Source organism: Passer domesticus, chromosome 12, assembly GCF_036417665.1.
Source record: "Passer domesticus isolate bPasDom1 chromosome 12, bPasDom1.hap1, whole genome shotgun sequence".
Lineage (NCBI taxonomy): Eukaryota > Metazoa > Chordata > Aves > Passeriformes > Passeridae > Passer > Passer domesticus.
In genome coordinates, this window is record NC_087485.1 from 6,626,139 (window position 1) to 6,652,650 (window position 26,512).

At 55.0% G+C, this 26,512-nt stretch overlaps 3 protein-coding genes across 6 annotated transcripts; 1 reads left to right on the top strand and 2 right to left on the bottom strand.

The window, feature by feature from the left end:
* Positions 1–1,686: 1,686 nt before the first annotated feature.
* CTRL (chymotrypsin like) lies at positions 1,687–3,802 on the bottom strand. The gene is made up of 7 exons (XM_064387095.1): positions 3,751–3,802; positions 3,505–3,608; positions 3,281–3,360; positions 2,964–3,045; positions 2,689–2,869; positions 2,142–2,275; positions 1,687–1,904 (listed from the first exon to the last, which is right to left on the bottom strand). The coding sequence occupies exons 1-7, from the start codon at positions 3,800–3,802 to the stop codon at positions 1,743–1,745; spliced, it is 795 nt and encodes a 264-aa protein (XP_064243165.1). The 3' UTR covers positions 1,687–1,742.
* Positions 3,803–4,684: 882 nt separating this feature from the next.
* On the bottom strand, positions 4,685–13,798 carry EXOC3L1 (exocyst complex component 3 like 1). 3 transcript variants are annotated; one of them, XM_064387082.1, is made up of 14 exons: positions 13,193–13,798; positions 12,053–12,213; positions 11,106–11,132; positions 10,913–10,994; positions 9,968–10,628; positions 9,665–9,782; positions 9,414–9,539; positions 9,196–9,296; positions 8,658–8,768; positions 8,413–8,542; positions 7,332–7,454; positions 6,906–7,061; positions 6,442–6,566; positions 4,685–5,999 (listed from the first exon to the last, which is right to left on the bottom strand). In XM_064387082.1, the coding sequence occupies exons 1-14, from the start codon at positions 13,233–13,235 to the stop codon at positions 5,813–5,815; spliced, it is 2,151 nt and encodes a 716-aa protein (XP_064243152.1). In that variant the 5' UTR covers positions 13,236–13,798; the 3' UTR covers positions 4,685–5,812. The 3 variants fall into 3 exon arrangements, with proteins under 3 accessions (XP_064243152.1, XP_064243151.1, XP_064243153.1); XM_064387081.1 differs by having other exon boundaries at positions 10,913–11,132; positions 13,193–13,797; XM_064387083.1 differs by lacking the exons at positions 10,913–10,994; positions 11,106–11,132 and having other exon boundaries at positions 13,193–13,796.
* A 466-nt stretch (positions 13,799–14,264) lies between these two features.
* On the top strand, positions 14,265–26,490 carry E2F4 (E2F transcription factor 4). 2 transcript variants are annotated; one of them, XM_064387093.1, is made up of 10 exons: positions 14,265–14,456; positions 16,207–16,316; positions 16,793–16,954; positions 17,449–17,492; positions 20,129–20,190; positions 20,327–20,612; positions 21,019–21,180; positions 22,271–22,318; positions 23,870–23,914; positions 24,223–26,490. In XM_064387093.1, exons 1-10 carry the CDS (start codon positions 14,280–14,282, stop codon positions 24,336–24,338), a joined length of 1,212 nt encoding a protein of 403 aa, XP_064243163.1. In that variant the 5' UTR covers positions 14,265–14,279; the 3' UTR covers positions 24,339–26,490. The 2 variants fall into 2 exon arrangements, with proteins under 2 accessions (XP_064243163.1, XP_064243164.1); XM_064387094.1 differs by lacking the exon at positions 22,271–22,318.
* The last annotated feature ends 22 nt before the right edge of the window (positions 26,491–26,512 follow it).

Sequence of the window (26,512 nt, forward strand, 5' to 3'; positions counted from 1 at the left end):
CTTGGAATGATGGTCAGTAAGTACATGGAGACCCAGGAGGTGCTCACCCCTCTGTTATGTTTGCAGATCACAGCAAGAGGTACCAAAGTGCCCATCAGAGGGTTTGCTGGTTTCTGTAATGCAGCTGCCAGGCCAGGAGCTGCCCAAGGGAGACCTTGTGCAGGGCTGGGATGTCCATGGGGTGCCCTGGATGAGGCAAGCACTCAGCCTGTTCCTGGAAGGTGCAGTTGGGAAGCTGAACAGGCACTTTAGGACATTCTGTTTATTTTTCTTTGGCTGCAAGGTGGTAGACTGGGCCAGAGAAATGCTCTGGTTTGTCCACAGCCACTCACCTCTCCAGTTTTACTCTGAGCAGCTTTTATGAACCAACAGGAAAACTTGTAATATAAGTGAACAATGCACACCCCTCTTGAGATGCTCCTCTCCAGGATTTTCCAGGGGCAGGGAGCCCCATCCCAGTGGTGACAGAGCTGACAGAGAGCTCAGCACACAGACCAGATGACCCATAGTGCTGCAGCTGGTGATTCCTGTTTGTAGTTCCCTACAGCCACCAGTTCTCTTTGCCTGCATGGTCCATCCCCACATCTTTGTCCACTTGCCTTTAAGGTCAGTTAGATGCTCCCTGCAGAGCAAACCACTAAAGAAAACTAACTCTTAGTGACCACTAAAATCTGTTAGCCCTAGGCTTTACTTGAGCAGATTTGTATTTATTTTAACTCAGTCATATGGGCCAGACTGTTTGTGTTTGCCCTCCATTGATGTTCCATACCCCTTCCCATCAGTGTGTCCCTGTGTAGTGTCACACTCTCACCTTAATAGGGTGATTACATTTTGGGGGCTGTGATTCACACTGCAGAGGTGGTGTATCACCTTCACATCACTGGTAAGGAAAACTAAACCCCACACCTCATGTTGGGACAGTCTGATCCTGCTTCTCTCCACGGTGCCTTATCACCAGCTCTATTTGGAGCTGCTGAGAACTGGATTGTAGTTCACTGAGCATGTGTCTCGCTACTCCCATATCACACAAGACTTTTTTTTCCCACCAGTCATTGTGTCAATAACCCATTTGAGTGAAAGCCTGTCACCTGGCCTTGAAATTTTTTTTTAGCTTCAAATTTTCCTTTGCAGTGGCCTCCAGTTTCCTGCTGTTACCTGGCAGATCTGCAGGGGTGGAGCAGCCTGCTGTTCTGCCATCCCTTTCCACCTTCCCCAGGAGCTGGAGCTGCCTGTGGCACTTCTCCCTTTCAGCTGTGTTCTCAGCTGCTACACAAGTCATGGCTTTAAACTGCGGGCAGGGATCCTTTAGGATCCTGTGCCCCACCAACACCCACCTTCCACTGCAAGCTGGGCAGCCCTTCTGGTGCTGAGCTGCAGCTCCACAGTCCCTTCCCTGGTGGCACCTCGCTCCTGGCTCAGTGGGAGAACCATTCTCCCAACCTTCAGCACTGCCTGGGTAGGTGCCAGGGTGTGCTTGAAGACCCTCTGAGCAGTCCTTGAGCCACAGCCAGCCCTGCTCCCCCTCTTCCTGAGCATCCTGTCCTAGTTTGGTAGTTCCCCCTGGACCCCAGCTGGGCACCAAGCTCCAGCTCTGGGAAAGAGAGAAGCATGGGGTGCCCCAAGCTCCGTGTATTTCCACCCCACTCTGCATCATGAGAAGAAAGGAGCCAGAGACAGTGCTTGGCACAAGCAAGAGCTGGTACTTTATTAGTCCCAGTGGAGGGATCACGCTGGCAGCAGCTTTACCCCTGAGCAACGACGGCGTCGATCCAGTTACGGAACTGGCTGACACGAGTGTACATGGCCGGCGTGTTGATGTTGCAGTTGGAGGTTCCCCAGGAGACAATGCCAATCAAGGTCCAGCCATTCCCAGTCTGGTACACCAGAGGTCCGCCAGAGTCACCCTGTGGAGAAGATTCCTGCTTAGTGCTCCTGGCACGTGCTCCAAGCTGGTCCCTGCCACCCCAGCCTGACCCCCTGCACACGGCCAGGTGCTGTAGCTTAAATATCTGCCTCCATAAGTGCAAGATCTCATGTACCTGCTCCTCCACCCTCCCTGTGATGCAATGGGAGCTCAGCAAGACCCCGCATGTCCTCCTCCTCCTCCACCCACCCTGTGCAGCAGGAGCTCGGCTCCTTACCTGGCAGGAGGTGGCACCAGCCCCACCGGCACAGATCATGGCGCTGGTGATGCGACTGCCCCAGTACTGCATGCACTGGCTCTGGGAGATCAGGGGCACGGTCACCTGCTGCAGGACTGCTGCCAAGGCTTGGGCTAGGGGAAAGAAGCACCATTAGATCACCTCCGTGTCTGTGGGTCTGCTGGAGTGCACACAGGTACCCTGGGAAAGCTTCCACTGGTGCATGGGAGCTACCATACAAAGTGCCTTCCTCCTCTGTGCCAACAAACCCCTTCTTCCCGGGATCATCTCGTGCAGGCAGCCCAGAGAAAGGGCAGGCTCGTGCCTGTGCACAGCCATCGCTGCGTTACACACAGCCAGCCCCTGAGCACACACCTGCACATGTGTGCACACTGGTACACACTCACACAGGGTTACTCCACTGCCCAGCTCCCCCCCTTCCCACACGTACAGGAGATGTCACCCCCACAAGCACCCCTGGCCCCTCAGAGCCCCCAAGAAGAGCAGCAGCTACACACAGCCCCCCCTGAAGCTGCAGGCTACGCACAGTTGGGGTTGGTGCGTCCCCAGCCGGTGGTGACAGCCCAGGCGTTGGAGGGCAGCACCAGGTTGGCCGGGGCCAGGCAGATGGTGGAGACACGGGCTCCCAGCTGGGCGGGCGAGGACAGCCTCAGCAGGGTGATGTCGTTGTCCATGGTGTTGGGGTTCCAGCCGGGGTTGGTGATGGCCTGCAGGGAGGGAAACACCGCAGCTCTTTGTGCCTGCCCTGCCATGCAGCGCGGAGCTGCAGCCCCGGCCCAGCAGCGCGCCCGCCTGCCTCACCCGGGACACAGTCTTCACTTGAACGGCCTCGGAGCTGGAAGCAAGGCTGTATTCCCCGAGGACAACAACGTGGGCACGAGGGCTGCGAGAGGTGAGAGGCAGTCAGGGGCACGCGTCCAGCCAGCAGCCCGGGTGGGAGCAGCACCGGGGCAGCCACGGGCATGAGGGACCCGGGGGAAGCCACCATGGGGACAGCTGGGGAGGATGCCCTGGGCTGCTCAGGCCTTGGGGCTGACCCGGGTGCCACTCAGAGATGCCCAGGATGCCCCGAGCCCCTGGCCCTGCCAGCACCGGTGTGGGCTGGCATCACTCCTTACTTGAAGTTGCAGTGAGCAGCTGTGACGACCCAGTACTGGTTGATCAAGGAGCCGCCGCAGAAGTGGGATCCTGTGGTGGTCTGGGGAGGGAAGAGGGAAAAGGAGCTGGGAGTGAGCAGGCTGAACACCCCCAAGCTGGGGACAGGCAGAGGTCCCCTTGGTGCCCAGCTGGCTGGCCGTGCCAGTGCTTAGGGCAGTGCCCAGGGAGGGGGACGGGGCTGTACCTGCAGGGACACCTGCCAGGGCCATGAGCCGGGCACGGCGTTCTGCCCATTGACAATCCTCTCGCTGTAGGCCACTGAGGGACTGATGGCGGGCACCCCGCAGCCTGCAGGAGAGGCACAGGGGACGGGGGTGACCCAGAAGCTCAGGACTCATGTCTGGGGGCTGCCTGTGCTGGTGTGGGTGGCTGTGTGTCACCCTCCCTGCTACACCCTGAGGACCTTCCTGCACCCATGGGCAGCACTTACCTGAGACGGCGCTGGCAAGGGCCAGACAGGCAACTACCCACAGGAATGCCATCCTGAAAGGAGATGGTCTGAACCCCTGGGGACCACGAGCTTTATAGCAGCCAGGGAGCCACGTGGCTCATAGCTGGCCAGGTTAAGGTCCCCCTGTGGCCTTGTGACAGATGTTGGCAGCAGTGACGTGCCAAGCCTGGCACACACACAAACAGGGACGTGGGAAGGTACTGTCAAAAGACGCCTGGGGGACTTGGGCTTTTGCTGCCATGGGTAGTGTTAGTTCTGACTGCAGCCTGTGGAGTTGGAGCAGGAGAGCACCACGGGGCTGTGATGGAGGGCACAAGAGGCTGGTTGTGGGCACACAGCTGGGGTAGCAGTGGGGCTGGACATGCTGGGATGGGTGGTCATCCTGTGCTCAAGTCTTGTTTCAGATCTACTGGGACTAGAGCTGTTTTTCGACATGGCCATGAATTCCTGGCCTGGGCCCACCTGGACGTTCCCAGGGCTCAGGCTTGAACCCTTTGAACCATGCCCGTGGTGCAGGTGAGCAAGTCCCATAGCCAGCAGGGGCAGGTGGGGAGAGCAGACACCTTCCCAGGCAGGTGGGAGCTGTGGCCAGCTGAGCAAGCACACCATGAGCCCCGGGGAGGAGAGTGGGCACCTTCCCAAGCTCAGGTTGAGCCCTTCACTGAGCATCCCCCTAGCACTGCAGCCACCTGACCCAGGGCTGGGGAGAATTGGCCCCCTCTGTCCTGGACAATGGGGTATGTAGTGTCTGCATCATCCCCCATGTCCTGGGTGACCTCCTGGGCTGGCACAGGGTGCAGGGAGGCAGGTCTGGGGTGATGCTGGACATGGGGATGGATCCCTCCCTCTCTGTGCCACCCACATACCCTGATCCCTGCCCCGACCCTCCAGGGAGCAGAGCCTGGACACGGGGTGCAGAGCTTAGGCCTTTATTTCCAGCAGTGGTACCATGCAAGGAGGGTGGGATGTGGCCCATCCCGGGGTGGGAAGCATGGCAGAGCATGGAGGTCTCCCAGGGCACTGCAGGGGCTGGGCACAAGGGTGTAGAGAGAGAGACAGACTGCTGCTGATCTTCATAGGGCACTGGGAGGAGATGCCAAGGCCTGGGCAGCAGCACAGGATGGAGGGAGAGCCAGTGCTCAGGCTGGTGCTGCCCATCACGGAGGCACCTTGGAGCAGGACAACACACCAGCACAACCACGCTCTCCATGTAGCTTGGGAGCCTCCAACTCCAGTCTCTTCCTCCTGGCAGTGAGCCAGAGCCAGGAGTCTGGCAGGTCAGCAGGAACTCGGAGCTGTCCCTTTGTGCCAGCAGGGATAGGGCTGATGGCACTGTCCAGGGTGGGGAGACCACCTTGTGCTCTTCTCCTCAGCATCCCTGAGCCATGATGAGCTGGCTCAGCTGCTCCCCACTGGCCATGCAGGGTCCAGCCTGGTGGAGCAGCAGCACCCAGCCCCAGGGCTGAGCCCAGAGGACCTCCCATGGCTGAACCCTCCTGCCAGCCTGGTCCCAGCAAGGCTCCTGTCTGCCTCAGAGTTGGAATGGTAACAGCCTCCATGGCTGGTGTGGGAATCCTTAAAATCAGAGGGTTTTGGGAAAGTTGGGAAAGTAGGCCTTAGAACCAGAAAGAGCAAAGAAACTTGGAGCTGGCTGGGACACACTGGCTCAGGGGGCTGTCTGGAGACTTGGGGAAACCCAAAGATCTCTGCAGCCCCATGGAGAGGTGAATTTGTCCCAGCTGCAGATCCCTGTCCATTCTGCAACTCTTCTTTCTCCTGCGGGCCATGGGCCTGAGCAGCTGTCAGTCACTGTCCCAGCAGGCCACCAAAATAGCTACAGGTTGGATTTCCCCCAGTCCAGGTATCCCAGGACTGGTGCTTGCAGGGCACACTCTTCTCATGGGGTAAGACCAGAGGAGAATATCCAGACTGTCCCCAGCACAGGACAGGTGCTGTGTGTGGGGGATGCCACACGTCACCGCCATTCTCACCACCCCGCATGGCCCCCATGGGACCAGCAGGGCACCAGTGCCAGGCAGGGTCAGGCACACTTGCCCTTGCGAAGGCAGAAGGGCAGCTCCTGCACAGGGACCAGGATGGTGCTGAAGATGGGCCGGTAGCCCTCGGGCAGAGCCTGGGGGTGCTGAGCCATCATTTCCAGCACCACGTGCCGCACTTCCTTGGAGACGTCCCCGCGGATATCCAGCAAGGTGGAGATGTGCTCATCGCTGGGCAGAGAGCCAGGGGTGAGCCCGAGCACTGCTCGTGTCCTGCAAACCTCCCCCCAGCCAGAGGAACCAAGCCAGGCCCAGGGGAAAACTGGTACTTTACACCAGGCCAAGTAGCATTTTCTTGAAAACAATCCCCCCAAACCTATTGAATTTGGTTTCGACATTTCCAATTTGGTGTTTTGTTGCTTTTCACAGTTTGTTTGGCCACCAAATACAGATGTGCAAATGCCACAGCAGGACTGCTGTTTTCTGTTCTCCTTTGCCCTTGGGACTTTTCAAGGGCCCCTCAAATCTTGAGCATGGGAAAAGGAAACCTCAGGGAGAAGTGGGTAAAGGCTCAGGTTTCTGCCTGCTCTGCTGTGCCCCCTCAGAGGGTGCAGCCAAGACTGGTTCTCCTGAGCAGGCTCACATCTATCCCCTCCTGCAGGGAGTACCTTACCTGACATCTGGGTACTTGGTGATGAAGCCCAGCACCTCCAGGCTGAGCAGTGCTGGGTCTTTGAGGCAGATCAGCTCCCGCAGGGCAAAAACAGCCTCCAGGCTCTGCTGGCCCCGCTCCAGGCCCTGGCAGGGAGAGCAGCCAGGTGTGAGACCCAGAGGATGTCACTGCAGTGGCTGGGGACACAGCTGTGTCCTCAGTGCCCACGTGGGGACCTGAAGCCCTGCAGCTGGTGTCTTCCCACTCAGCATGTCCCACCCATCAGGGGCTGCTGGGCAGGGTGATGGTCCCCAGAGTCTCTAATCCAGCCAGCTGGATTATCCTCCCATACTGGCCTCACAACCACCCAAGTGTAACAGCCCCATTTGCTCGTGGGCTGTGGCTGGAGGGCAGCAGGAGGGTGAGGTGATGCTCCCTTTCCGTGGTGCAGCCCCGGCTCCCCACCGCACCCAGGCTGCTCTCACCAGGCCACAGAAGAGCTCCCGGAGCTGCGTGGCGTCCTGCAGCAGGCGGTGGCACAGCTGGCCCCGCTCCTCCCGGCTCTTGCACACCATCTTCCTCTGCAGCAGCGCCCGCAGGTACTGGTTCGCCACCAGCAGCTCGCTCTCCGCCAGCAGGAGCTGGGCAGGGGACAGCTGTCAGTGCCTGGGTGTCCAGACCCAGCTCCCCACAGAAAGGCAGAGGCAAAAAGGGTTGATACAACACCAAGCCATGGGAACAATCTCCTGGGAAGCCCCCTGACCGAAGGGACAGAGAAAACAGCTGGATTTGGGGGAAGGTGCTCTCTGGACTGCCCCAGAGGACACAGACTCTCCTGCATTCCCAGACCCTGCACCCCAGCACGGCCCCTGCTGCCCAGCCTCCCTGTGCCACAGACAAGCAGGAGGTACCGTGCACACGGGTTTCCTGACGCGGGAGAAGTCCTTTGCATACTTGTCAATCACTTCACACATGCTGCCCACGAGCTGGGACCCGGAGAGCCACTTGCGGGAAGGCAGCTGCAGGCAGAGGGGCTGCAGGGAGCAGAGGAGCAGTGTCAGCCCTGCACCATGGCAGAGCTGCCAGCTCAGGGCAGGACAACACCCACAGCTGCTGCCTGGCACCACGGCCACTTGGTCTTGCAAAGCCCCCAAGCCCCTGCTGCCAGCCAAAACTCAATGTAAAAACAGCAGAGTGGTTAAGGGTAGGAAATTATGGAAACACTGGGGTTGTTCCTCCCTGACACCCTGAGGGCCTCATTTTGGGGCTTTATCCGGGTCATGATGCACACCTGAGGTGTGGGCAGTGAGCTGCTCCTCACACACCTCCTTTTGGCCTGTCCTGCCTATTTTTAATTTCCACCCCTCCCCACTTCCCTTGTGTAGACACAACATGTTTTTTGATTTCCTACTCCTGCCCTGCTGTCCTTGCCTGTCTTCCTGCTTGCAGGCACACACTCCTTCTGTCTCAGCTAGGGCCACTGCTGCCTGCAAGCTCCTCACCCTTTGGCTCTTCCTTTGTTTTCATGGCATTCAAGCCCTAAATAGTAATGTCGTTAATTATTCCAGGTTTTGGTCCAGACTCCAGGAAAGCTAAATTTGACTACACTAGCAGGAAACTACTTGGGCAGTTGCACATGGATTCATATCCTTCACACACTTTGCTGCTCCCCAGCTGGTTTTCTGCCATGGAGGAGCCAGAAGGAGTGTGAGGCAGCTGGGGGGGGTAAGGCTCCTGGGCTCTGTCCGTTGGTGATTTGGGGCCATGAGCCATCTGCCCTAGTGATATAGGGTGGTGCTGCTGGTGACAGACATCGGCTGGTTTATCAAGGTCTGGGGGACAGGCTGGCAGAGATGTCTGCAGGGTGATAGCAGGGTACAGAGCACACGGCAGGGACCCTGGGCAGGAATAAACTCGAGTTGCAGTAGGGCTGCTATTGCTGGCTTCAGCTTTGTTGCAGCCCTGTCAGCCTCAGGTGCTGGACCAACATACCTGCAGGTCCAGGAGCAGTTCCTCCAGCAGCAGTTGGGTGGCTTTCTTCTGCATCCTGTCTAGAGCAGCCTGCAGGGATCCAGGGACTTCTCTGCAGGCAGTGTCAGGGTGCAGGGAGGAGACAGAATTGCTAGGAGAGAGAAGAGAGGGCACAGGTAGCCTGGGAAGTATAGTGGGAACACTGACCCCAGGAAGGATGGGGGTGGGTGTTGCTACAAGAGCTACCAGGTGCTGGTGCAGTTTACCTGAGGGCCAGGTTGTTGTTGAGCACGGCCAGCAGGTGGGAGATGTAGTACTTGGGAACAGCCCGGTCCTGCTGGTGCTCCTTCCCGCACTGCACCAGGGCTTCCCGCAGGCTGCAACACAGCGAGGCAGCCCTGAGGGGCAGGCAGAGCCCCAGGCCTCCCACCATGGGGACCTGGCCCTGGGATGCTCCTGGGGACACACGGACCTTCCACAACCCTCCCGGCTCACTTGGCTCCTTTCACATCCTGCCACCAGGCTGGAGAGGGACAGGTCCTTGGGCAGGGTGGGACACTGGGACCCGTTCTGGATTCCCTTGGGAGGGCTCAGCAAAGCATTAGGGGCAGCAGGCCCTAGTCTGAGAGCTGACGTCCCCAAAGGCTGAGACAGCAGCCCCATGGGTAGAGAGGCTACTGGAGCTTTCTGTGACCTGGATGAGCATTGGGTGCCCCACAGCAGATCTCCACGCCCAGCCTGTGATGCTTAGCCCTGGCCCCAGGGTCTGTGAGGGTGGACAGAGATGTGAATGACTCCACTGACCGGCCCAGGAATGCCTCAAGCTCCTCCAAGGCCATGTTGTAGATCTTCTGCTGCAGAGAGTCGGTGATCAAGGAAGCCACCTGGATGTTCTCATTCAGCATCTGCAGCACAAGAGCAAAGTGGAGGTGATTCAGAAAGAGCCTGCAGGCCATGGACTCCTTTCTGGGAGGTCTCAGCATGGCCATGCTCCATCTGTACCCATGTTCTTGGGGTCCCACCTGCATGACAATGGCAGGCAAGGCTGACTGGAAGAAGCCCTGATGGTCCATCTCAGGTTCCTGTTCCCTGAACCATTCCTTGAACTCCACCTCCAGGGTCCTCTGCATCCACTCGAACACACTAGCCTGCAGAACAGACACCCACCACAGGCAGCCCAAGAAGCCAAGTACAGACTCCCTGGCTCATGGTCCCTGTCAGAGCAGATGCTTGGCTCAGTGGGAGTCATTGGGTCCCTGTCCTGCTCACTCACCTTGACTTTTGTCACATATCTCCTCTCTGTCTGATCCACAAGCTCAGAGGACATCAAGGGATCCAGAGCAGAAACATCCACTTCTGGGAGGAGGTCAGGGTGACCCATCATCTCTGGGCTGGAGGGCAGAGGTGGGGCAGGGTTGGGAAGGCCTGTTTTCCAGGAGTTCCTACCTGTCCCTCTGACCTCCTGGTCACCATCCCCTGGCAGCCAGAAGTACTCTCCCAACCCATCCATGAGCTGGTGAACAACCCAGCTCTCCACAACATCCCTCACTTGGTTGGTGCTGTGGTTCCTGCTGACCTGTGGTACACACGGAGCGCCCACTCAAGGAGAAGGAAGAGTCCTTGTTTGTCCAGGTCCTCCCGCAGGATCTCCTGGAGGTGGCTGGTGAGGGCCTGGTGGTAGGTGGCAGTGCAGACGCTGAGGATGTTGTAGTGAGCTGGGACACACTGCACCATCAGGTCCTTCACCACACGCAGCTCAGACACGATGTCCCTCTGCAGCGCTGCCAGGTGCTTGGCCAGCCCTGGCCCCTCAGCATCCATGCGGGGAGCACGGAAACGGCCTCCTGTGATGGTGTCCTGGAGGACCTGGTAGAACTTCTGCCTCCAGCCCTTTGGGCGGCCGGGGGGCAGGAAGGTGGCCTCCAAGAGCAGAGTATCATCTATTTTCTCCTCCCGCTCGATGATCCTCACAGCAGTGACAAAGAGAACGGGGTCCTCGCGCACCAGCCGCAGGCTGCTGCCCACAATGTCCCACAGCTGCTTGGCCAGGCTCTCGTTGAGGTCCTGCAGGACACTGAAGTAGGACAGCACAGTTGCCTGGGCACCGGAGAGCCCACGGAGGTGCAGCTGGGAGAGGATGTCATCCCGGAGTTGCTCCACCATCATGAGCTCCACGTGGGCCTCCAAGAGATGCTGCCCATGGAGCAGCTGCAGGATATGGGAAAAAACCTCGTGGACTGTGGGAGAGGGAGGAGAGATACCAGCACTGAGTGTGGAGATGAAGGGGTTTGCACCAGGGAGGCAGGTTATCAAGGAGATGGTGAGGGGAAAGGTCTGGGGCTCTGGGAATACCACTGGATCAGGCCCTGGGGAAGCAGGGATATCTCCATTCACCCAGCTGGCAAAGCCTGAGTGACCTGCTCAGGCTTTACCACCAGCCCTGCACAGAACCTGTGGCTGAACTGAGGTTTCCCCCAGTGCTTCTCAGCCCAAATTGACCAGGACTTGTCCACTGCCTTACCCGAGAAGATCTGGGGCAGCACCTGGACCACCGAGGCCAGCTGCACATGCTCCTCCATCAGCTTCCTCATCTGCTGGAGGCCCTGGAAGTGGTCTGCGCTGTCGAGCAGGGCCCACCGTGCAGCCCCCAGGTCCTGGCACACGCCCTGCACCTCCTGGGCCGCCGACCGCAGCTGCTCCAGCCCTGCACTTACCCCCTCCAGGTAGGACTGGACAGTTGACTGGGGAGCAGAAAAGGATGGGGGGCAGTGGAGCAGCTCCAGGAGGCAGCAGGACTCCACACCACTTGCCCCAGCCCTGCACCATCTGTGTTGCAGGCACTCTCCCAGCCCACAAGGCTCGGGGTAAACAGTAATCAGATGTCAGGTTTAAAAGATTACTTTGTTTCTGCAAAGGAACAGTGGGTCACAGGGCCCCTATGTGCCCCCAAGGCATGAAGGACCTCAGTGGCCATATAAACCCTCCTCCCAAATGGAGTGCCCATCATTTCCAGCCCTGCAGTGGCACTGGCACATCTCCGTGCCCTATTCACTGATTTAATTCCCAGCTCCTGGTGCCAAAATTCACCAGAAACAAGCTTTCACCGAGGCCTCCCAGACAATTCATCCAGAGTCAGGAGAAAGTTGTGGTGCTCAGACTGATTCAGTCCTGAGGTAATAATTCCTTGGGTCATGCAAGAGGGGATGTGGGTGAGAAGGCAGAAGTGCAGAGGGACTGGGACAGCCCTTACAGATATGTAGAGCTGGAGTTTTCCCTGTGGAGATCCACAGGCAGGGACAGGTTGGAGCTCTGTGCCTCCTCCCAGTCGTGGGGCAGGGCAGCCTTTGGGGCTGGGACAGGGCAGTGATGGGGTGTGCTGAGTCCTGCACATGGAATGTGCTGAGCCCCCTTGGTGTTTTATTTTGAAGGATTATCAGAGACACAGAAGACTCCTTTTAACACTTCAGACACTGCCTGGGGGTAAGACAGAGGGTGAAGGGGGTCTTCTCGCCCCAGCAATTGCACTTCACCCACCAAACACCAGCCAAAGGAAAAGATTTAGTCAAAAGAGGATTGATGGTGCAAGAGGGGGCCCTGGCAGGGATCCCTGCCCGAGGAGGGGGTGTGGCTGCAAGTGTCCGTGGGATGGACAAACACACACCTTCAGCCGGGACTGGATGGAATTGTTCCTCTGCGTCTCTCGTCTCCGGTAATGCCCGAGCCCCTCCAGTTTCTCGGGGCGGTAAAACACCCCTGAAGCCCATTTCAGAGCGGCTCCTCTCGCCAGCTTCTCAGCCTTCTCTGCTTCCGGCCACTCCTCGTCTGGGGATGAAGCCAGGGGTCAGCGAGCACAGCCGAGTGGGGCAGGAAGGGCCCCTGAGGGCAGAGGCAGGAAGCTCGCTGCCACTGGACTTCCAAGCACACACGGATGTGGGAAGCTGGGCAGCATGGCACCAAGAGGGTCCTTCCGCAAGGGCCCCCCAAGATGCCACCACCATGGGGTGGCACAGTGGCTGTGGCAGCAAGAAGCAAAGCTGCCCTGGGGTGCTGTGACTCAGCCTGCCGGCTCAGATTGTCCCCAGGCAGAGGGCACATCCCGGCTGCTCCCCCAGACACAGCGCTGGGTTGTCTGCATGGAGGGGGTCTGATGCCACTTGGGAAGCTGTCAGCAGGGTTGAGACTCCAGCAGTGAGTCAGCAGGAGGGATGGGGAGATGGCAGCTCTCACAGGAAAGAGAGCCAGGCTAAGGTGAGGACTGGAGACTCCTGGTCTCCCCAAAACACCCACAAAGCTGTGTCCCCCTTGATCTGAAGCCATGCCAAAGAGCTCCTGGCCACAGTGGAGGGCTGAGAACCAGCACAGTTATTACACACCATTCCCAGTCCCCAGTGCCTGGTTTCATCATTCTCCCACCCCATCCCACCCCCAGCCACTCCCTGCAGCCCCGCAGGGCTGTCACCCAGTGCCCCAAGCCAGGCTCCTGCCCTGTTGGGGAGCCGCTGGCTGCCTTGGGGATCAGGGGATTAGGGAGGAGGACAGCAGCTTTGAGGATAAGATGAGCGGTGAGCAGCACTGCCCCGGCGCAGGTATCACCATCAGGAAGCACAGCCAGGCTGCCGACCCGCAAGGACACACGGCAGCAGCCCCGGCACAGGGAAAAGGTCCAGGAGGGTGGAGGGGGTGGTGAGGCAAAGGGCGGGGGAATCCCCAAAATGTGCTGCAAGCAGCAGCAGCAGCAGCAGCATCCGCATCCCTTCCCTGCCCAGCTCGCCGGCTCCCCGGGGAGCATCACCCCCGTTACCTCTGGGGCTGGCGGCGCGCTCGTCCTCCGCAGACATGCCCATGGTGTCCGGGCTGTGCGAGCTGCGGGGCCAGGGCAGGGCTGCGGAGGAAGCCGGCTGCCGTTTCCTCAGCCGGAGCAGCCGCGCTCCTCAGGGCCCCATTGTGTTCCCGCAGCCGCGCTCAGGACGTCAGGAGCGGGGGGCGGAGGGGAGGGGGGACACGGGAAGGCACCGCCACAGCCGGAGGTCTGGGGAACAGGAGCCACGGAATCACAGCAGCGTTTAGGTCGGAAAAGCCATCTAAAATCATCGAGTACCAACCGCTAAGTGCCAAGCCCACCACTGAACCCTGCTCCTAAGCGGCACATCCACACGCCTTTTTAACTCGTCCAGGGATGGTGTCTTCACCACTGCCCCGGGCAACATTTTTCAGTGCCTGACCATTCTCTTAATGAAGAAATTTCCCCTAATATCCAATCTAACCCTCTCCTGACTCAACCTGAGGCCATTTCCTCTCGTCCTGGAGATCACACCCTGTCTACCCTCGCCGGCAGCCCCGGTTCCCCGGACTCTCAGCGCTGTCCCCTCGCAGCCACCCTGGCTCGGGGGGACAGCGGGGTGTCACAGCCCAGCCCATCCACGGTGCGAGCCCACTCGAGGGTGGATGCAGCACGAAGGGGTGCGCTGTGCCAGCCTGAGCCGGCTGAACGTGGGGATGCGGGCTCCATGGCTGCGGATGGACCTGGAGATGTGTCCCTGCCACAGGCTGCCTTCCCCGGGCACAGCCCGGAGGATTCCCCCGGCACTGGCTGTGCTGGAGCAGCAAACCGCCCCTGTCAGCGGGGCGGTGAGAGCTGGGTGCATGGCCGAGGTTTGGCTCCGGTAGCACAGGGCGGGAGTTGGACTTTGGCACCGCAGAGCGGCGCGGGGATGCGCGCACCCCTGCCTTGACCCGCGGGACCCCGAACCGACGGGGCTGACGGAACCCCGGGAGCAGAGCGGCACAGCCCCGCACCCCCGGGAGGCGGTGGGGGGGAGTCCCCCGTCCCCGCCCCGGCGCCGTCCCCGCCCCGGAGGTTCCCGGGGAGCCCCGCGGCCCGGAAGCGGATGCGCGGCCGCGGAGCCGGCGGCGGGCAGATGGCGGAGTGCGGGGCGCAGCCCCCCGGGGGAGGCAGCGGGGCGGCGGGCGCGCCCAGCCGCCACGAGAAGAGCCTGGGGCTGCTGACCACCAAGTTCGTGTCGCTGCTGCAGGAGGCCAAGGACGGCGTGCTCGACCTCAAGCTGGTGCGGGGGCAGGCGGCGGGGGGCGAGGGCTCCGCCGGCCCGGGCTGGGCTCGGGGGGAGCGGCCGCCGGCACAGCGGGGCTCCGGCCGCACCGGGGCTCCGGGGCTGGAGCGGGCTTGGAGGGGGACAACGGGGACATGGCAGCGCCCCTGCAGCAGGTGGTTTAGACTGGATTCCAGGAAAACCTTCACTGCGAGAGTGGTGAGGCACTGGTGGAATGGGCTGCTCAGGGCAGCGGTGGAGTCCCTGTCCCTGGTCAGAAGGGTTCTGGATGTGGTGCTCAGGGACGTGGTTCAGCGGCTGGGATCGATGGTCCTGGAGGCTTTTCCAGCTGTACTGATGCTCTGTTTCTAGGTGCACGGACAGCGGGGTTCCTGGGGGTGCACAGAGGGCTCTGCACTGGCCGCCCTCACAGCCCCTCCTGCTCCTCCTTCCCAGCCCCTCTCCCACCCCATCGGGTTGTCCCGGGCACTCTCCTTTCCCCAGGACCTTGCCATACATTGCAGGTGTTTGTGTGCTTCAGCTGCAGAACCGTTTGATCACCTTGTTCTCTTCTGTGTTCTTGCCCTGTACTGGCACCAAAGCCTCAGACATCGACAGAAACATATACCTATAGAAACTGTCCGTACAGCACTAACCCTCCAGGAGGGGGAGTGTGGTCAGAGTCACCTGCCAGAGGTTGTCCCCCGTGCCTTTAGGCAGTGAAGTGCTGCGTGCATGCATCTTGCTTCTGTATTTTTGAGATCTTCACCTGGAGGAAGTAACACTGTGCAATGTATAGTACTTAATCTCTGGCCTTCCCTGTCGGGGAAGTTCCTTTGCTGTGGTTTATATAATCATCTCTTATGTGGGCACGTGTGTGAGACAGACAAGTGCCAGAAAGCCCCAGTAATGCAGGGCTGGAGGAGTTTTGTGGCTCCATGCCTGTGCCATATTGTTTTCTCATTGGATTTGACAATATCTTTGTGCTTCAAATGCCCATTAAGGAAATTTGCGTTGGTCAGTGTGAGTTATGTAGTTGTGTGGTGTAGGGTCTCCAGAGTTCTGGCCCCTCACTGGTGGGTGACAGGGACATGTTCCTGTGCTGACCTGCTCTGTCTGCACTGCCACTGACATGGCTGGTCCTGGCTGTGCACACATTAACTCTTGCTGGTGGCAGGTTGCTGTGTGGTAGTGGAAACAGTGCCATTCCTTGAAACCTGAGAGGAAAAGGGTCGTGTGAGTGGGGCAGGGAAGCCCCAGGCTTGCTCATGGTAACTCTCCACCTGGAGTCATGTCATTCAAACAGAGGAATCTCTTAAAAATATATTGATTCTTTGTCAAGTGGCATCAGATCAGCTTTAGAACTTGTGAATGTTGATTTCATTGAAGGGTTGCACAGACAGATCTCAGCATTGCCCTTCCCATCTCCACCTCTACCCTGAGGGAGCACTGAATTTTTAGGCTGCTGAACTACTGTTTTCTAGCACTGCTTTGCTACTGGATAATGGTGATTTTTAGATCCACTGCAAGCAGGAGTGCTGGAATTTGGTTTGTGTTTAGTGGGGAGGGCTGTGGGGTAAGAAAAAAAGAAGAATGAGTGACTTCTCATGGTCATATGAGATCAAGAACATGGCTGTGTAACTTGAAACGCTGGAACAGGAGAGGTGTGAAATGGGGAGCAAAGTACTTGGCCAGGAGTTTATTTGCCAGGCAGAAGGGAACTAAACATGACTGAGAGTTTGGAATTAAGTGTCTTAACCTTTTTCAGGCTGCAGATACCTTGGCTGTGCGACAGAAGCGACGGATCTATGATATCACAAATGTCCTGGAAGGCATCGGGTTGATTGAGAAGAAGTCCAAGAACAGTATCCAGTGGAAGTGAGTGGCAGAGATGGTCTAAATCATTCACAGGTCCCTTCCAGTGAAGGTTTCAGTGACAGTGGGATTAAAATGCCCTGTGCAGAGGGAGGTTCCTCAGTGGTCCATGCTCTTGCCTCCCCCAGCTGGGCTGTGCTGATGGCACAGTGAGGAAAGCTGAAGTATGTGTGGTGTCTCTCTTACAGCAAAGGTGTTATTTTGGTAGAAATTAAATATTTGCACTGCCTTGGTCTAGAAAAAATACCTTTCATGGTACTGCAGGTGGGGAAGAGTCCTGCCAGACTGTGGGAAGTAGAAAGATGTACCAAACGTTGCTGTGCTGGGAGGTGGGGATCTAGAGTGGATGCAGACATGGCTTTCCAGGCAGTCTGGCATTGATGTTTGACACAGGTGGGAATAAGAGGCTGGCAGAAGGGTTGGGGTTAGTCTGGGGGTCTCCAAGGCTGATATATCTCACCCATTTTTGCTTTACCCAGGGGGGTGGGTCCTGGCTGCAACACACGAGAAATAGCGCACAAACTGATCGAGCTGAAGGCAGACATTGAGGACTTGGAGCAGCGGGAGCAGGAGCTGGAGCAGCAGAAGATGTGGGTTCAGCAGAGCATCAAAAATGTTACAGAAGACATGCAGAACAGTCGATATCCTTTGTGTGAACTGATGGCTCTGTCTCCGTGTTCACTTGCTGGGCTGGGAAGCAGAGACCTGAGGGCTTGGTGGGTGCTGAGCTGTTGCTGCTGGAGAAGCTGCACTGAAAAGGTCAAAAGGCAGCACCTTGGCTTGAAATTAGGGTAACTGTCCAGCCTGGAGACCTGCTTTTCTCTGCATCCAGCTTCTTCTCTGGCTTTTGGAAGTAAAAACCATAGTAATGTTTACCACAGTGAGAAAAGTGCTTCTTTCTGAGTCACAGGTGCCACTTCCCTGAGTGCAGAGCAGCTCTTGTGGGTTAACTATCTCAGGATGTCAGCTCTGATGGGCATGGAGCTTGCAGACCTCACCTGCAGACCACTTCAGAGTGTGGCATGGAGAGCCTTCTGGGAATGGTGTTCCTTGTGCTCAGGAAGGAAACACCAGGTGCCCTTTGAGCTCTCTGTCTGTGCAGGAAGCTGCAGTGTTTGTCCTTAACCTTGAGAACATTAGCATATGTGACACATGAAGATATCTGCAAGTGCTTCACAGGTGAGGAAATGCTCATTTTCAATGAGGTGCTGCATTATAAAGATGTGATGCTGCAGGCCTATCAGTCTGTCCCAGCTGCTCTCTTTTCTCCAAGAAAGAGTGGGCAGCAGACTGTGGGCTGGCCAACAGCATCAAGTGAAATGTAATGTCAGCTCTGATGCTGTCCTGGGTTTGTGTACCACTGAGCTATAGCTTTCTTGTCTCCATTAGAGGGGACAGGCCATATCTTTTACTTGTGCTTAAAGGAATAGAGGTGCTGCTTCTAAGAAAGTCTTCTTACTGGGTTTCACTGTTGGGTGTATGTGTGTTATGTTAGAAGCCCTTAATTTTAAGGGCTTGGGTGGGCAGTGTTCTAATAACAGGAAACAAATTTTATTTCACCATGTAGTAGAAACCATGGTGTAAGCAGGGAAATAGTATTAAAGGTGGTCCCTCAGCTGCATCATTTCCCCTGCCAACAAGAACGCAGGAAGGAGACAGCAGAGGACAGAAGGGAATGCACCAGTTTTCCTGCTCTCCCTTCATTCCTAAAGCTGGGGGGGCCTGTATCAGAAGTCCTGTGTTCTGTCCCTGGGCAAAAGTGAAGAAAACCCACAGGAGCCTTTGTAATGACAGGTGTAAGAGCAGATTAATGCCTGGTGGCCAGCAGGCAGTGGGGCAGCCTCAGCTGTCGTGGTGTGGAGTCACAGCTCCTTTCTGCTTCAGCGGGTGCCTGACCTCTCCTGACCTGGCAACCTGCTTCTGCTTGGTGGCTGCAGAGATTGAAGCTGTTTACCCTGGCTGCCTCCAGCCATGCATAATCTCACCTGTGTCTGGCTCTCCTCGTCTCCTCCAAGCACTTTCTCACCCTGCACTCATCAGCTCCTCTGTTTGCTGTTGCTGCCTTTGTTCTTTCCTTGTTCACCAAGCTGCTGCTGGTGTAACGGCTGCATCAGCACCCCTTTGGCTTTGCTGTTTCTTCTGGTTGAAGCTGCACTTTTGGGGGCAGGGATTGTGTTTTCAGTTTGACAGTGCTGGGGGCCAGATCACTCGTAACAGTCTGGAAGAGTTTGCTGGAGACCAGCAGACAGCTCATTGCTTGGCTGGTTGAGTGTTTTGCATTTCATTGCACCTGGTTTTTGTAAACCACTTTGTGTTTGAGGTCAGACCTCACCAAAACATGCAGAGATTAGATCTTACTGAGGGTAGATGTCAGTTTCCCTCTAGAATTGAGGCTTTCATCCATGGTTTTCCATTGCCTGTCCAGTTTTCCTGTATGAATATGCCTTACATGACTCTTTTTCCTGCTCTGAGCACCTGAGCGTTACAGAGGTTCTTTGGTTGGACCTCTTGTGTTCTCAAACTGTGGTGCAGGCTGAATTTCAGTTCTTGGTTTTTCTAATTGACTGCTATTGAATTCGCTTGCTCCAAGATTTCCACTCTTGGACTCTTGTCAAATAGAGATTAATTTAAAAAGAAAGAAGTAAGAATATGTCAGTTTTTAGTGGGAAACCTAATTTCTGCATCTGTTGCTGTGATGCATTTTGCACTTGCAGATTCAAAAAGGAAGTGGAAACCTACTGGGTGCTGTTTTGTACAAGTATTTGGGACATTTTATCAAAGGAGATACAAACCCAGCACCTGTGTCTGAAACTCACAGGTCTTACAGCTTGAACTGGTGTCTTTGAGCTTTTTTATGCATTTTAACTGTCTTTTACATTTTTCTTAAGTGTAGATTTGTTAAACAAGTCCCATCCAATTGACAAATCCCATGTTGTTTTTAATCCCTTTACCTTTTGCTGATCTGACTTTTGATTGCCAGCCTGAAATTAAGGGATGTGCTTTTCTGCTGTCCACTTTCTGTCATCACTCTGGGGATCTTCTGTGTTAATTGTCATGTGAAGCTTAATCAGAATACTGGGGAATTGTGAATATTAACCACACTAAAGCTTAAACATTCAAAGTGAAAGCTGCAAGCTGCTTGATCTAAATATGTCAGATATTCACAGCTCTGGTATTTCTCTGTTCGTGTTTCTCTAAACCCAGATACAGGCTGGCAGCTGCTTGCCTATGGCTGTTATTAGGGTGCAGGTCTTAAGGAGCTGCAGAACTTGAAAGGAAGGATGCTGCCAGCCTGGCTTCCAGCCCCACATGTGCTGGGCTCTGTGGAGGGAACAGTACAACCAAGGCAGCTCTGGCCAGTAGAGACTGGGGAGTGCTGGTTTCAGGTGTTGGGACACCAGCCTGAGGCTGGCAGCCTGGCTCTGAGCCTGGTTCTACCCCATCTCTCTGCTGCAGTGCAGTTTTTTTGTTTCTAATTCACCCTAAAAGCTTGTGACAGCAGAGTGAAGGATACTTCCCTTAGGATTCAGATTTCCTAAGAGTAAATTTCCAGTTCTTCCAAGGAAAAGAGAAAATAGTCTTGATGAAGACACTGCTAAAAAACTTCAGGGTTGCATTGGGAGAAGCTTTGCAGGTTCTTTGTGCCCTGGGCCACTGGCACATTAGGAACTGTATGATGTGCTTGGGGTGCAGATGTCTTCCTTCCAAGGAGGATTGCCAGGAGAGTGGGGGCGTTGAGGAGGGCTCTTCATCAGTGCTTAATTAACATCACAGCAGCTTGTGCCCAGGAGCCCTGACTGCTTCTGTTTCCACAGGAGACACCCTCCTTGTGATTCGAGCCCCATCAGGCACACGTTTGGAGGTTCCTGTCCCTGAGGTGAGTGATAAATTCATGGGCAGAGTGCAGGGGTTCTGTGTCTGTGTGTACATGTATGTTTTGCCTGTGGAAAATTGATGTGCTATTTGGAAACGGTTTTTAATGTAGGTCTGTGTTTTGGTTTTGATTTTTTCAGGGCCTAAATGGACAGAAGAAATACCAGATCCACCTGAAGAGCACAAGTGGTCCCATTGATGTTCTCCTAGTAAACAAAGATACTTGGAGCTCTCCTCCTGTGGTACTCCCCGTCCCTCCCCCTGAAGACCTCATTCAGTGCCAGGCAGCTGCACCCTCGAAACCGCAAATCCCGCCGCTCGCCCACTTCCAGGAGGCCTCCGTTCCCAGCAGCACCCAGCCCTCCACACCAACACCCACCAGCACTCAGGACCATGGGCCTCCCACACAGAAAAATGCAGGCACAGGTGAGAGGGAGCTACAGGAGGCAGAAACTGGCTGGTAGAGCAGGGTACATTCCTTGGCCCTGTTGGGGCTGGCACTGCTGGATGCACAGCGTTGAGAGCTCCTGGCAAAGGGGCATCTCTGCCTTTGCTGCTGCCCTTCCTTTGGCCTTGGTTAGTGGGACTGGCTGTGCTCAGGGAGATCAGGCACTTGGCTTCAGCGGGTAGTGCCAACCTGTAGGGGAGAAGCTGGTCATGCAGGTTCATTGATCAGCAGGAAATATGTCCAAATACGGACCTGGAGGAAAGCAGGAAAGTTTCTCCCTGTGCAGCTGCCTGGCCAGCACTGCCAGTGAGGGCTGAGTGTGTGCTGCAGCTGCCTTTGGGCTGGTGGAGATGACATTGCTGGGTGTGTGTGTGGTGTTCCCAGAGTGCGATGTCCCGGCGGCAGAGTCCAAGGGCAGCGGTGACTTCGAGGGCCAGCCGGCGTTGGACACGCAGCTGCTGCAGTCCTCAGCCTCGCTGGACAGCAGCTCTGTCCTGCCCAGCACCTCTACCTCCTTTGAGCCCATCAAGCCCGACCCCACAGGAGGTGAGTGCGCTGCTTGTTTCGTGTGTTGCTCCGAAATCCTGTCACTGGGAGTGAGGGAAAGGCTGCTGGGCCTGGAGGAAGGAGCTGAACTCCATTCTGCCTTTGCTGTCAGCCAGAGTGTGGAAAGGATGAGTAGGCATTGCCCTGTGAGGCTGCCAGGAAACATGGTGACAAGGTGACTGTGTCTTGCATCCTGCTGCTTTCTGTGACATCAGTGCTAGAAAATCTGCAAGGGACACCCTCATGACACACATCTCTGCTGTAACATGTAGGGTTATTCCCTCTCAATCCTTTCTGTAGAGTAAGGTCCTGTTTTTGAGACTGCATGAAGCTGCAGAATTTTCAGCCACCACTGAGAACACCTTTGTAACTCAGGGAGTTTTCTGTTTTAGGAAAGCTCTTGTCTTCCTTTTCCTCCTTTGCTCAGGAATACTTCATCTGTCTTTAGTGATCTTGTGTTCTTAGTGACCCTGCAGTATATGTTTGGGGAGCTCCTTGATCTGCTTTAAAAAAGGAGCCCGAGAGCATTATGCTAGGAAATGGCCCAAGGAGAGAAAAGCATCCTCTAGGTAATCCACACTGCTGGATGTTTTGAAGCCCAACTTCCCTGCAGAAACACTCAAGGTTAGGTTGTGGTTAGAAGAAGTCTTGTTCAAACACAGCTCACTCAGTGCTTTTTTCACTTCTGCTGCTGGCCTGTCTCAGAGAAGCATGAGCTGTGGAGTCATCTTGGTTGTGGAATTAGGCCTTGGATGTGCATATATCTTATCACTGTGCCTCTCCAAAGGCATGCCCCCATCCTACACAAGGTAATCAAGGCAGTGTACTGGGTGAGGTTTACAGACACAGCTGCTGACTGTGATAACATGTTCATGTCCCAGGGCTCCTACAAATTTATGTTAAAGTAGTGGAGCTCAAGTGTTTTGTTGCTTGTCATTGCAGCAGAAATATCTGACATGGAGTGTGGGAACAGAATTTCTGGATGATTTGGGTGTGTAAGGAGCACAGTAGGTTTGTGGGTGATTCTGCTGTGAAGCATTTCAGACTCTTCATGTAATGATCCAAACCATCTGGTTTGTTGTGTTTGCAGTACTGGAACTTCCCAAAGAGCTGTCAGAGATGTTTGATCCAATGAGAGGTACGTTCATTCTGTGACCACAGCTTTTTTCTGTGCCCATCTGTCCACAGAAAAGGGACAGTTTGTTTGATTCGCTCCCTTTTGGATTATTTTGTGGATGTGGTTTTGTAAGGTGCTTGTGGTCATTGGTGGCTGCTGGCCCTCTACTAAAGAGTAGTTAGGCACTTTTAAAATTACTGGTTCCTATATGTATTTTTCTGTCTCCATGTTTCCAGCAACCTCTGTTAGATCTTGCCTGCAGTGCACCAGCAAGGGCTTTCCTGTCCCCATGCTGACACTAATCCATGTTCAGCCTTTCCATGCTCCTCCTTCAGCTTGTCAGCAGTATGGAAAAGAAAAATCCCTGCTAAGTCTTGTTTCAGCTTTAGCTGTCTAAGGCTAATCCGAGCAAATAATCTGGGGAGATAGTGTTCTCTCTTCAAAATACTTCTCAGTGGTGGTGTGGAGGAGCTGGTAATTCTGGAGCAGTAGGGGAGGGAGATGCTGTTACTTGTGTTTGGAGTTCTGACTGCCCAAGGAATATCTGTGGGCTGCTGCCTAATGCTGAGACAGTCTTTGGGTTAAGGGCAGAAAAGGTGAAGGAATTTGGTGTTGACATAAACCTAAACTGGGAAACCGTATCAGTTCATTTATTTCTCTTCACTGCTGGTCAAATACTTTGTAGCCCCGCAGCCAGGCAGGGCCAAGTACACCCAAGCACCTCAGTGGTGGTCACAGGAGATGTACAACAGCTGTCCTCAGTTCCATGCTCAAGCAGATGCTTTGTGAAGGTGCTGCTTTTGGGTAAAAATCCCCACAGACCCAAACACAGACACATGTGAGTCTCCAATGTGTGTGCTCTTAGCCCTGGGCTCCACAGTCAGCCTGGAGAACATCCTTCCTCCTTGCCCAGCACCTCTGCTGCAGATAGTGGATGAAGTCTTGATGATGTCTAAGTACATCTGAAGAGTAAGTTTGAGTTCACAATGTGAAATATGAACTTCTGCAAAGCCCCAGCCATGTAGAAGATCTAACTTACCCAAAGTAACTCTACTGTGTCACTATGTGTACGCTATTGTAAAGGAGATGTTTCCTGTCTATGGTAAAGTATGTGGTTTTATGGAGTATTCTTCCCAGTTTGGAGGGGGAAGATAAAAAATCCAGGAGCAAAGGACAAAACAGAGTCAACAGCTACAGAGGCAACACTTAGGACTGGAAGAGAGCAGCACAGCAGAGCTCAGAGGAGCGGTCCTTGCACTACACTCCATGCAGCCTCTCATGCTCTGTGTGATCCCAGTAATGTTGCCCTGGCACTGGCAGCTGCTTTAAGGCTGTGCAATCTAAGCCACAGGAGCTGGAGTTCTCTCATAGTGTTTTGTGCTGGAATTACTTTTACTACATGGCTTTATCTCTTTTAAGCACAAGCTTCCTTTCACTGCCTGCTGCACATGCTGTGCCTTAGCCAGGGAAGGGATAACAAGGGTGGGGAAAGTGGAGAACTACTCAGGAGCAGACCAGGAGACTGTTTTGCTATCATGGACTGTTTTGCTACCATGCTTGTCTCTTCCCCAGAATGTGTGAACTCTGACCTGCTGGAAGAGCTGATGTCATCTGAAGGTGAGTCTCAGAGTCTCCTGTGGCCTTCCTGGGAGGAAGACCATGCTGTGTGACTTTACCCAGCTGGCAGCCTTGTGACTGCAGACTCTCCCTCATCTTTTCTGGGCTCTGGACACAGACTCAGTTCTCGCTGTCCTGCCAGTCCCTGAGAGAGCTGTGAGAGCCAGAAGTCTCTTGAGTTCTGTGAGGCTGACTGAAGCAACCTCACTGTTCTGTGAGGTGGCTGCGCTGCTCAGTGCCATTGGCAGCTCTCAGCTGGGGTGGGAGTGCTGAGTTTTGTAACCAACTCTGGGCTTCTCTTTCCCCAGTGTTTGCTCCCTTGCTCCGCCTCTCCCCTCCACCTGGAGATCACGACTACATCTACAACCTGGATGAGAGTGAAGGTGTCTGTGACCTCTTTGATGTGCCTGTCCTCAACCTCTGACTTCTCAGTGCGGCTGTGAGCCCTGCAAACACGGACTGTTTTGTAACTCTTTGGAAAGTATCTATTTTTGGATTCCTTTTGTGCTAGAGCTCGATGGCCAAGTAATTCAGAGATGCTCTCAAATGGACTCAGAGCCAAGAGATGTGGACTTGCAGGCTGGGAGCCTCCCTGTAGTTTGCTTCTTCCTCTGGTGCACGTGCAAGATGCACGTGCAGCTTTCCCCCCGCGTCTCTCCACTGGATCCTGGGCCTCACTTCAAAGGGTCTGTGTTTTGAGTGTTCCCAGCTCACCTGCAGAATTTGCCCACGTGCCTCTCTGAGCTTCCTCCAATCTGCATGCCTTGGTTTCTCCTGCACTCCCAGAGGCACTTTGCACCTCCTAGGTACCAGCTGCTACAAGGAGCCCCAATACCATGGTCAGTTCACAAGCCCAGAGGTTGTTTGTTAGATTTCTTCGTGTTAGTGGTTGGGATTGGGGTAGTTTTATTTCCAAAAGGCATCAAGAGGTAAAAAAAAAAAAAAGGCACCAAAGTGTCTATTTCTTTCAGTGACTTCAGACCAAGTTAGTATGTTTTACAAAAAGCACTTTTTTTAGCCAGCTGTGCCTCCTGGTGGGATTCAGGAGCTGAGCACTCCTTGTAGGACCCAGGAGCACTGAGCCTTTCCCTGCTGGTGCATCAGCAGGAATGTTGGATCTGCTTTCACCAGCCTTCTGATGCACAGCCCCAGGGGCTCCAGCTCCTTGTCCAGCAGCTGTGCTGTTTCTACAGGGCTAAAGCAGAGGTGCCAGTATGGTTTTGGTTTTAATTTTTGGTTTTGTCTGACTGAAGAGATGTTTCAAAGGATAGGACTGCTTCAGCTGGTGCCTGTAAGGTACTCCAAGGACATCAGAGCCTGCTCATATTTGCAAATAGCTGGGTTTTTCCAAGCATTGCACTTGAACTTGCAACTGTCTGAAAGGTGACCAAGCAGTTACAATTCAGTAGTATTTTGCTGTGACAGGTTATGTAGGTGTTGTCAAAACAGTGAGCTTTTTTTACCCCTTTTTCTCTCAGGATCAGGTTTTCTGTATATTTGAATTTGCTCCCTTAGTGCCCATACCCATGCTCCCAGTTCCTGATCCTGTAGCAGGTCTTTACCTACTGTGATGCTTTCTCTGCATCATTTTTTCTGCAAGATTTTCTTCATTGTTTTGGAAGGTCTGCTGTTGGCTTCTTTAGGATCATCAGCTGGTACCAGGCTGGGACCTTGTGCAGTTTAGTTGGAGTAAAAATGTCCTGATGAAATTTGTATTGTATTTTGCAAGCCCCAGCTTTGGGTTTTGGTCAGGTCTTGTGAGTGTCTTTAGTTTTGCACGTCTTCCTGCCACCACAGTGGAAGCAGCTGTCCTGCCTTTCCTGCTCTGCAAACTGCTCAACAGAGAGCCAGGCCATGGCTGGCTGCTGCAGACAGGGAGCTTCCAGCCGTCCACTTAAACAGCTGATGTTTAATTTCTCTGCGTAGCTGCTCACTGCCTGTGACCCACACAACCAGCTGCAGCACCAGCACTAAGGGATGTAAAGCATCAAGAGCCTGCAGAGGTGAGAAGTGCTGGGGACCTGTGTCCCGGAGTGGCTCCTCGGGCGCTCTCGTTTTGCATGGGACTCCTCCACGAGGACTGTTCGTTTCTGCAGTGACAAAGCACTGGCAGCCTCTTTGGGGAAAGCATGAAGAACTCGGGAGGAGCAGTGGGACACTAGTTTGGCAGCTGCTGCTGGCAAGACAGCTGAGGTGTGAGACCCCTCTGGGGGGTGAACTTCCAGCCTGCATGCTGCCTGTCCCTGAGCCTTTCCCTCTCCACATGGAAGCTGACCGGAATCCCTTGGTCCTGCCTGCTAACAAGGCTGCTCCATGGCTTTGGTGTAGCTCGAGCTCTTCACGTACTGCCTGGCCCTTGCCCTCCTTCCCAGTGTTCATGTCCACCACCAGTTAGACGGCCTCCCGAAAAGGATACCTAGAGAAAAATTTACAGTTGCAAACGAACTTTTGATTCATATATAAAGATTATTTTTATACTTTTTTTTTTTTTTTTTTGCAAGGGAAGAAAATTGCCTGTCATATTTGTACAGAGTGTTCTCTGACGTGAATAAACAAAAACTTTCCAGAGTTTCTCACCTTGCCCCAGCCTGTGCCTCC